This window comes from Acanthisitta chloris, unplaced genomic scaffold (assembly GCF_000695815.1).
Source record: "Acanthisitta chloris isolate BGI_N310 unplaced genomic scaffold, ASM69581v1 scaffold38509, whole genome shotgun sequence".
NCBI lineage: Eukaryota > Metazoa > Chordata > Aves > Passeriformes > Acanthisittidae > Acanthisitta > Acanthisitta chloris.
In genome coordinates, this window is record NW_008691578.1 from 13,181 (window position 1) to 23,799 (window position 10,619).

Sequence of the window (10,619 nt, forward strand, 5' to 3'; positions counted from 1 at the left end):
TTAAGAACTGTCTGCAGGAAGGTGATAAACTGCTTTTGAAGTGAGGGGGCAAGTACTCATAAAAAGGAACAGAGGATCACAAGGGGAAATGCCAGATATCAAAGGATGCTCCATAACTCACAACGATATGGACAACGTGCAGCAAAAGCACAATGGTAAGTTGGGCTTTGCACCCAGAAGTGACCGTCTGGGGTGGAACAAGTGTGACACCCAGAGCAGCACCTAAATCACCAGGCAGAAAAGTTTGTTTCCTACACAATGACCTTCAGAATAGTTCTGCAGACCCTGAGTCTCGTGAGCATACCTTCCAAAACCCTATTTTCCATGACCAGTGATCATGCAAAAACCAAGACAATCGAATTCCAAGCTGTAGAAAACTGAAAACATACCTAAAATTACTTAATATCAGGCTGCAGCCCTCAAGAAACGTAATCCATCATGAAAGCTTTGCCTATGGAGACAGAAAAGGCCCATTTGTAAGAAAGGAGCAGCTGGAGTTCCACGACTGGCACCAGAGGCCCTGGCAGCCCCCTCGGCCGGAGGCCTCTCCCAGGGATCCGTGGTCCCAGCGGTGGCCAGATCCCAGCTACAGCATTTATTCACAGCCCTTAGCTTTGGCTGTGCTGGGGCACTGCAGCTGCTGCCAGAACACCTACCTCATACTCCAAAGAACTGCAATGAAAACCAAAACTGCGAGGCAGGAATCACCTCAGGTAATGGACTTCATTCCAGACAATCTATTCTAATCGTGTAAACCAAATATTTAAATACTTTCTAAAACCTTCCTGACCCTTTCCCTAAAACAAGCAACATATGGGCTTTGCAAGCATTTCATCTCATTCCAAGCTACTAAAATATCCTGTTTCCTAAAAGTCAATGAGAGCTGGGGGTGCCAGATTCAGATCTTATAAAAGCCCAAATGCAGGAGAATGAAAAAGGGAGTGAGCAATGCTTTCCATGTTCAGATCCACCCATTTACCTTTCCCAGCTGCAGGAGGGGAGGAAGGCAGTGAGTGCTCCCTGCACTGTGCAGTGTGTGTCTCCACATTCCCTTCCCCAGATGCCCAGGGTGTCCTGCCCCTGTCACACCAGGGCACTCACTGGCTGCACACACAAACCCTGGCAAACCCAAAATGTAAGGTCTAATGCCGAATGAAGCTCCTGCAGGTTCCTCTACATGGGGATTAATTCAGATCAGAGGACTTGAGTAACCAGGACGCAGCAGCTGCCAAACAATAGAAAAAAACCAACAAGTTTAATTTACGCTGCCTGAAAGTCTGAGCTGCAGCCCATTAAATCCTTACAGGCAGAGGCTGCATCAAAGCACCGAGACCTTGCACTGCAAGCACGAAGTGCTTATGAAGTGGTTGTCTCAGCTGAGCAGCGCCGTGTCCCGGGAGGCTGCGGCGGGAAGCACGCGGCTTCCACATCCTTCACCAGCTCTCTCCAGAGTCAGGAGTTTTCAGATAATGAAGCAGTAGGGAAAAATTGCCAAACAGCAGAAATACTCCAAAAAGATAAATTACACACAGCGTAAGCTTCCTCGGTTAAGATTTTAAATTCTGTCAAATTAATCAGCAAACAAAGCCCAACAGAAGCTGCCCCAGTGCTGGGAGCGGAGCCCGGGTGGGGGGCAGCGAGGGGCAGAAAGGGGCAGTGAGGGGCAGAAAGAGGCTATGCCCCATGGCCCCACAGCCCCCACTGCCCCAGCCTGCAGCAGCAGCGCCTCCCCCGCAGAACCTGATAAACAAATACTCCACATAAAGACTCATTTGGGAAGAGCACGTTGTCAGCACTTTGCCAGTAATAAATAATGACAGTCCAAACACTTTACTAAAAGCAATAAACTCAAGAAGTGTTTTGGAAAATGGTGAAAGTGATTGATTTAAAGAAGGAAATATCTGAACACAACCACATGCACTTCAGGGTGAAAGCACAGATTACAAATCAGCAGTGGCAGAGATCGTATTAAATAGCAGACAACACACAAGTTTTAGGGAAAAACACTCAATTCCCCCACAGGGCTTATTTAACAACCCAGAGTACAGCTTCTCCAAAGAGATACCTTTGGGCTTAACGACCTCCACTATGCCTAAAACATGTCTACAGGAACACCATACAGCAGGAGCAGGGCTCTGAAACCAGAAACAGCTCTACGGAGAGCGAAGCCTCTTCACTCCGAGCACTCCCCAAATTTCTCAACGCATCTTCAAAATCAGCTAAATCGATCAGGCTCCTTCTAACTACAGTTCATGGCTTTCCTTCTCAGCAGCTGTGAGGTACTCTGCGCCTGGAAACCAACCATATTGTTTAAACATTTTTTCCTAATCATCATTTTCTACCACTAAAACATACTGGAGGGTGACCAATTTTTGCACGTCTTCATCCAGCTGAGCTGGCCGCGAGCCATACGGTCAGTGCCGTTCCACAACAAACCCTTGATGGGAACCAGACTTTGCCAGCCCCCCTTACCCACCCAGGCCATCCTGCTCAGCTCTGCACAGTCTGCATGCATCACAGCGTTTATTTCATCCCTCACTTCGCTCCTTGCCATCCCCACTGGAGAGAGTCCATGGAAACACTTCCTCCAGGCTCCAACTCACTCTTTCAATCTCATGGGGATTTTAATCCACTGCTGCTGTAATGTGACCTCAGCCCTTACACCATCCTTGACCTCTGCTAAGTGTGTAATTTAAAAACCAGGAATATTGTGCTGTATTTCAGGATGAAAGTGAGCATTCAAGCCAAATAATATATTCAATATATAATAATGAATATAATTACTGTATTATAATTTTTACTTGATCTTATAGGTCTTCTCCAATGCAAATGATTCTGTGACTGGTTGCAAGTCAGAAGGTGGTTTTACTTCAGGGCTGTTCCAATGAACAAATTAGAACATGCAGCCCTGTCAAGAAGGCAGCACTTTGCTGAAAGGATCCCACTGGCAATGTTTCTCAGAGCAGCTTCCAGCCACACCAGAAACATCCATCCCATGGTGCTCCTCATCTGGCAGCACTTGGTTTGTGGATGAGGGATTTAAGGCAGACCCCCAACGCTCCATGGAAGCCTCCTGCCCCTCAGGCCACAGCAGCTTGCTCGAGTCTTGGCTTCTCTCTTACACCAGAGCAGAAAAGCACTGAAACCCGGGAAACCCTACAGACTCTCCATAAAATTCTACTTTAAAGGACTTAAACAAAGAATTAATATAGTTATTTTTAAATAATAGGGTAGCTACTGAAAAAATACCTTCCATTACCCCACTTGCCTTCCACTGCCCCGAGTCAGGCTGGCACAGCCCAGCCCCAGCTTGGGCACCCATTCCAGCTTGTTGGTGCTGGTTTACGAGCTGCCACGATTGCACATTATCAGCCTGCAGCAGAAAGCCACACACTGATCCCTTCCCAAGCTTACACCACAGACTTCAAACACCGTTCATAAATCAATTCGAAAAATCAGACTTCTCTGCCTAGCAAGATCCTACATTCCTCAACACGAAGCTCCACTGGAAGCAGAGAACAGGGGCAAAGCATTTCCCTTCTCTAAGCAGGGGCAGCTTAAGTAGTGAAAAGGTAATTGGGAGCACAGGAGGCAAATTCACACATCTTGCTCTTATTCCAAGGGCTTTAAGCACAGCAATTGCTATCTGCATATCAAGGCCAGAGCAGCACTTCCCTGGTGTGGTGCTTTGCCAGAGCAGCGTTTGAAGACCTGAGCACCTGGTGGCACAGAGCTGTGCGGGGTGGGGGTGGGGGGGGACGACGGACGGGACACGGACAGGAGTGCTGGCAGCTGTGCAGACACCCCGGGAAAGCAGTGGGAGCTCTGCTCCTGCAAACCTGCACGACAACCAGCCGCGCAAACAGGGAAGGGAGCAGATTGCAGCCAGACCTTCCTTCTCTCCAGTAAGTCCACTGACCTTTGGGATGACAGCCTCACAAACAGTGACTGAATGATTCCCAGGGTCAGCACAAATCCACGTCTTCACAACTTGACATCAACAAGTAAAAGTTGTGACTGCATCCCAGTCTCTTCGAGAGGAAGATTAAACGCCTGTGACACATCGTCTGCAATCAGAGTGCTCCATTTCCCAAAGTATCCGTCAGAGATTGATAACATCCATGCAAAAAGTTAAGTGCAATTATGGCTGTCACTGTAAAACACACTTTGGCAGCACTGACTGACATCTTCCTGCAGCTGACAAATCGTGAGCAGGCTGTTTGAGTGACAGTGGCACAGACACACTTCGGGAAGGGACGCAGAACACGCTCCGAGACACGGAACCAACTCAGGCTCAGGGACCACCACAGCTGGGACAGAGCACAGGCAGCTGAAGGCAAAACAGCCCCAGGTCAGCACTGTGGGAGCTCACAGCAGTCAGGGGCTCCCAAAATACTGTAACTGGACTTAAAGAAGAGAAGATCACCCACAAATCCTGCTCCAGCCTACTCCAAGAATCTGAGACACAGCAGGGCTGAGCCCCGCAACACTGCCCGAACACTCGTGACATGTGCTGTTCTCCCAGGCCACACACTGGCAGTGATCAACCCACAGGCTGGTGAAGCAGCTGTGTGCCAAGAGCCAGGTGAGTCACCTCTTACCAGCACCTCTTTTGGGAAGGATCACCTTCCTGCTCCCCGAAGCGATGCTGCCACGCAGCACAAGCTTCATGCAGAGGGGCCAAAGAAAGTTACATCAAACTCCCATAGGTGACTCAAGCCTACAAAAGCCATCCTTCAACAGCAGGATGGGAAACTTCAAGTGTGTTTCTCCAGGCTGCCATTGGTGCCAAGAAGTTGTTGCAGGATTTGGAGAGGAAGGAGAGCAAAGCTGCTTGATGCCTGCCCAACGGCACTGCCGTGCTCCATGGCACAGCACGCCACCCTCACTGGGACATGCCAGGGTCACTGCTGGGGGCCTTTAAGCCAGATGCCTGCAGCAGCAAACACCAAGCAGAAATGGCTGAAAATACCATACACAGTCCAGCACAACTCTCAAACAAAGCCTCCACCTGTGCAGCCCTGACTACAAGCCATAACCCTGCGACATGGGTGGTGGAGACAGCCAAGCTGACGTGCAGCAAGCTGTGCAGGTCATACCTCTGACACATGGCAACACTGATGTGCTGCCATCCACTGCCATCAGCACCTTCCAGCATGATCAGAGCAGGAGGCATGGCTGGTGCAGAGATAAGTATCTCCGACAGAGCCTTCTGGAAGGCTCTGCTGTGCAGAAGCTCAGTGGTGTGTTCCACTGGTTGAGTTTACATCCAGCATTAGCGATTATTCTGAAGCACCCAGGCATACCCTCTTGATTTAGAATTACTTTATAATGCCTGACAGCCGCTGAGGAGAGCAGCCGAGCTGTCTGAGCAGCCCAACAGCAGACTCTCCGCAGTGCTCCGTGCGGCACTGCTCACCCACTCTCCCGCGGAGCTCAGGCAGCTTCAGGACAACTCGGTCTGTTTGCAGCAGGATACACTCACACAGAATAAAACAGCAAACTGGCTGAGTGTAATCTCATCTCTCTGTGGTGAAGTAAAAATAAGAGGTTACTTGTGACTCCAATCTCCACAAACGCTGTGTTGAGCAACTCATCACACTGCTGATAAAGTATTAGAAGAGGCTTTCAAGCAATCTGTACTCCCTGTAACAATGAAATATTCGCAAGATGCACCTTTATATACATTTCTATTTCTTAAAAAATATATTGGATAATAAATAATCAGAGTGAAAAAACAGACATGAAAGATGCCTTGAATGATCAGGCTGGTGGTGTAAAAGTTACCTGTAAATCACACACCGGGCGTGAGTGTGGAGCTGGCTACAGACAGGTGGGTTTTACTAGGAGGCATTAATGTAACATTCAATTACTCCACTGCACACTGGCTGGTTTAACTCAGCCAAATTAGAATACATTTTATATTGACTATTCTGACATTTGCTTTATTTGGCAAGTAAAACAAAACTGATCCAATTTCCTTGCAGCCATTGTAAACCATAAACCGTACAACAAGAGGTTATAAAATATATAAGCCTTGTAAACACTTCTTTTCAGACTGTCGCTGATGCTCTAAGCTCTAACTCTGGCCCTGTTCCCAACAGCTCTGACACTGCTCTGCAGCTTTCCCTGCTCGGCCACAAAGTGACCCTTCCACACTCACAGATTATACTCTGCCATTGACATTCTCTTGCTATGAAAACTTTTTCTCTTTACTGTGGAAATCTGCCCAGACAGAAAATGAAGATCTATGCTCTGAAATCAAGATATATTTCTCTCTGATCTCATATGGCCCGGGCTGGCATATAGCTTGAGTCCAGCAGAGCTTCAGAGTAACACCTCAGCTGCTGGTGGGACAGGCAGGAACCTACAGAAAACTGCTGGCTTTTCACCTCTTCTGCCTCCCTCTCAGCTGAGAAGCATGACAGCATCCCTGCCTGCCAGGACACCTAAGAGTACACGACAGCAAACAGTGCATCAGGGCATGACTGAGCAAAACTCTCAGTGAAAGAAACACCCAAACGCTTTGGAGAGCTCAAAGAGCCACCACAGGACAATGGTTTTCAGTCTGGGTCACAAGTGAAGGCTCATAAGGACACACCTGACTTAAGAAGATATCTGATAGTTTTTTGGGGAACCCTTTGGAGCAGTTTAAAAGCATCACTCTGAAACGGCCTGTAAATCAAGACTGAAGGACATGAGCTATTTCCACCCATATGATACAACGACCTTTGTACACAAGCTGATCGCTCTGGAATTCCTCTCTGCTGTCTCCTTGGAAATTCTAGCTCTCCACAGTTACAGTACTACTGTAAAGGTATCTGCAGTACACCAAATGCCTAATGCAAACATATGTGGTCGCTTAATTAGGCAAAAGCCCTGAGAGACCCACGGAGAACACACTGTGCCCTGGCAGTGGCCTGGCCCACCCCAGTCCATGAGCCCCAGCGGCAGGAGCCTGACTCACACGGGGTGCTGTGCTTGCACAGCAAATGCCAGCAAAGTGCTCAGTGTAACCTCTGTCTGGGCTGTTGTGTGACTTAGCAACACTCGCTTTTGTCCAGAGAAATCCCGCAATAAGCTGTCAGTACCGGACTGCTGGTACGTGCAAGTGCACACACCAGCACATCCATGTACACACACATGCAAAGGTTGTCTGCACACAGGGAGAACAGGCTGGACAGACACTGTGCCAGCCCCTGCCCAGCAGTGCTGCTCCCATCAGCCACCACAGGACGAGCGAGCTGCTCTGCCCACTCCCGTCAGCTGCATGACTGCAACTCAGCAGCTGGGATCCAGAAAATAAAAATCAAGAGCCAGTACTTCTAACCATGTGTGGACTGACCCAGGAGATGAGCAGACCTTGTGTTTCCCTACTAAAGTCAGTGTCAACGCTTCTCCCTCCCTCTGGTCAAGGTGAGCAATCAGCCTGGCTGCAGCTCCAGCCCACCCTCCCAGGCTGGCCCACATATACTTATTGGAAACCACAACATCCCAAACAGTTTGAAGCAAAAGAAAGTGCAGTTTGTTGTTTCCCTTCCTCTGCAGGCTTTTTCCTTCTTCTGGCTTCTCCATTCATGTATCTTTACACAAGGACAGGCAAAGGCAAATACTTGAACAAACGGCACGTTCCCTCCTTATTGGATCATGCTGTGATTGTTCTGTACTCATGTGCTACCCTGGCCTTGGTTCCCCAGACAAGGTTAGCAACCACACGCCGAGCAGCAAACATACCTGGGCAGGTTGGGAGCAGGTGTGGGAGTGGGTGCTGGGGCAGGAGGAGCTGCAGGCTGTGCGGAGTCGTGGTTGCGCGGCACTCGACCCATCCGGTACCAGATGCCCATGCTGTTCAGCTCCCTGGGGAACCCACACAGAAGGCATCAATGCCACAAGCCAGTGCTGCTCACATGCATGAGCATCAAGCACTGACACATTTCACAAACACCTCAGGTAGGTAAGCGAACCAGGCTAAATGAAAATAAAGGAGTGAGCTAATTCCTACATCAAACTCCATAACACTTGGACTTACTTGGACTTTTCTAATGACAAGCTTCAGTTCTCACAAACTACTGCTTAGTAATTACAGGAACACAGGGTGCATAGCCTGAATTTATACCAAGAGCTTTGGAGCGAAGGGCACTTACCCTATGAATGTGTACTGAGGAGGAGCTTGCTTAGACCTCCCCAGGATTCGGATGTCGCAGATTGCTGCCTCTGTAGAATCCCGAGGGATGAACTTAATGCACAGCCTCTTCTTTCTGAAAGCTGTTTCTTCTGCAAAAACAACCCAGGACACGGGGTGGGTTTTATGCAAGATTATTTGCTGTCTCTCCAGACATTAGGCAGATAATTATGGCAGGAACTGGTGCCAAAGAACAGACATGTATCAGCAGATCAGTCGGTGCAGTATGATCTATCAGGAGCTCTGCACACTGTGAGAGAGGTTACTGGCAGCACAACAGCCAGTTCTGCCCTGGACAGAGATCAGCCTCTCCGGCACAGAGCAGCAGGTGACTTTGCCTGTTCCACATCCCTCTCGCACTGCCTTCCTCCTTCCCAGGTAGTGTTTGCCTCACTGGCCTGGACAGTCAGACCCGAACATTCCCCCCACAAGCATTGCCTCTAGGAATGCACCCGAAACCGCTGACACAACCAGTCAGTTCATTTCTGCCGAGCGCTCCCAGTCAGCTAAGCCCAGAGAGGAGGAGCAGGCAGAGCCTGCCGTGCAGAGGTCAAGGGTAAGAGCTGTCTGCCCAAATCTCACTCATCCCAAGCATCAGTGACAGCTCCTGGTCCGCTCAGCAGGCACAGAAACGATACTCAGTGTGTCTGCCCTGGTTCTTTGCAGGAACAAACCAGATTCGGAAAGCAGTAACTGCCAGGACCTCCCACGAGGCAGCTGTGCTGCTCTGACCTGTGCTTGGAGGGTGTGAGAACCCCCTGCACAGCCCTTCCTACTGTGTCAATTCCACTCGCTTCCACGTTATCCGTCACCAAAAACTCAAGTCCATCAGAGCTAAGGCTTATCTGTACAATGAACTCCCATATCTGCAGGCTGTCTGTCTGCATGCAGACACGATCCACAGCCAGCTCTGGGGCACTTTGAAGACAGGACACAAGTCTATTGATAAACTGAAAATCTAAAGAGCAGATGCTGAATGAAAATCTGGAAACAACCAACAACTACAAACATGTGCCTGCAAATAAAAACCCTTCAGCTTAATATGAATAAATATCCTCCAGCTTAAAATATGCTCTCACTTCAACAGATGGCAAGCAGCCCTGTCTCCATAGGCTCCTCCTGTTTCATAATCCGCACCTTGGGAGACAGCAATCCATCCTGGCCTCTGGAATGTGCTGCGGCACCAGCACCAGTAACTGCACAGACAGTCTGAGGTGTGCCAGTACAGCATCTGTGCATGCAGCTTGCAGTTACAGTGCTGCTCTCAGAGATCACAAATACCTGCATCCTGAAGTCTATCCTGCTTTGAAAAGCTACAGCTTCCCTTTGAAGTGCCTGAAACTGCTTTTAGGAGCCCAGAGTTTAAGGCTTCCACACCTGAAAGTTTTCTCAGGAGCACTACATTAAATATATTTACTGCAATTCAGCTGCCACTTTGGGAGGAGCACAGAGACACCTGCAACCACAAATCTAACTCTGAACAAAATCAGAGCCTCTTGTTTAACTTTCTCCGCAAGTACAAAGCTGATGATTTGCTTTTGTCCGTGGTCTCTTTCACACTGGGCCAGGGTCTGCAGTCTCTAGCAAACGTAGTTTAGAAGCTGGATTCAGTAACTGCACATGCTTAACCAGAGTTAATTTCAAGTAAACATCTTAGAGCCAATCCAAGTGTTGGTTTGTGCCGAGAGAGACAGGGACATGCCCTGCGCCTCTCACACAGGCTCTGCAGACCCAGAGAGTCACAGTCCAATGCATTTCAGTCAGTACAAAGTCCCCTTCCACCTTTCCACCACGACCTTCACAGAGGCTGCAGCAGCACATGGTAATCAGCACTCCCAGGGGTGAGCAGGATACGCCGATGGCTCTATCTTGTACCACATGTGCCCAGGAATTCTCCAGGGGGAGGGAGTGACCCAGGGGATTGGGGAACGTGCTGCAGAGCCTTGCACTTCCAGGCCACAGGTTCTAATCAGAACCAGGCTGCAGAGACTGAAAAACCATCCTCATGTGCTGCAGCCCCAGATGAAGGATTCCCTGCAAAACAAGTGCATGTAATCCCTTTCTGCACATTCCCAGGATTTCATCACCAGCATGCACCAGGAGCAGCCCTGCTGGTATCGGCAGCTGCACACTCAACGCCAGCCCTGGTGTCCTGCTCCACTCCCATGGGGCTTGTCCCCTGCCAGCCCAAAGCCCTCGGTGCCACCACAGGGTGCGGTGCTGCCGCCAGACACGGCTCCAGCTGCCACGGTCCCAGGGGAGCACTGCTGGGAACTGCTCACTGAGATGTGCAGTGAAGTGATTCCTGCCTGGCAGAACAAGAACGGTACTCTCCCTGGACACTGCACTTGTGCCGTCTCTCAGCAGGCACAACTTATGCCCTCCCAGCACTACCTGGCAGGCCATGGGCCCTTGTCTGTTCTCAGCGGGAAGTGTT

General features: G+C 49.6%; 1 protein-coding gene across 1 annotated transcript in view; it reads right to left on the minus strand.

Moving 5' to 3' along the window:
• LOC103809443 (multivesicular body subunit 12B) overlaps positions 1-10,619 on the minus strand; it is a gene marked incomplete at its 3' end in the record, with an annotated part of 22,412 nt that overhangs the window by 3,469 nt on the left and 8,324 nt on the right. The window contains exons 5-6 of the mRNA XM_009082275.1: positions 8,145-8,274; positions 7,735-7,857 (exon numbers count right to left, since the gene is read on the minus strand). Of these exons, the coding sequence (XP_009080523.1) occupies positions 7,735-7,857; positions 8,145-8,274 (253 nt within the window). The remainder of the gene's footprint in view (positions 1-7,734; positions 7,858-8,144; positions 8,275-10,619) is intronic.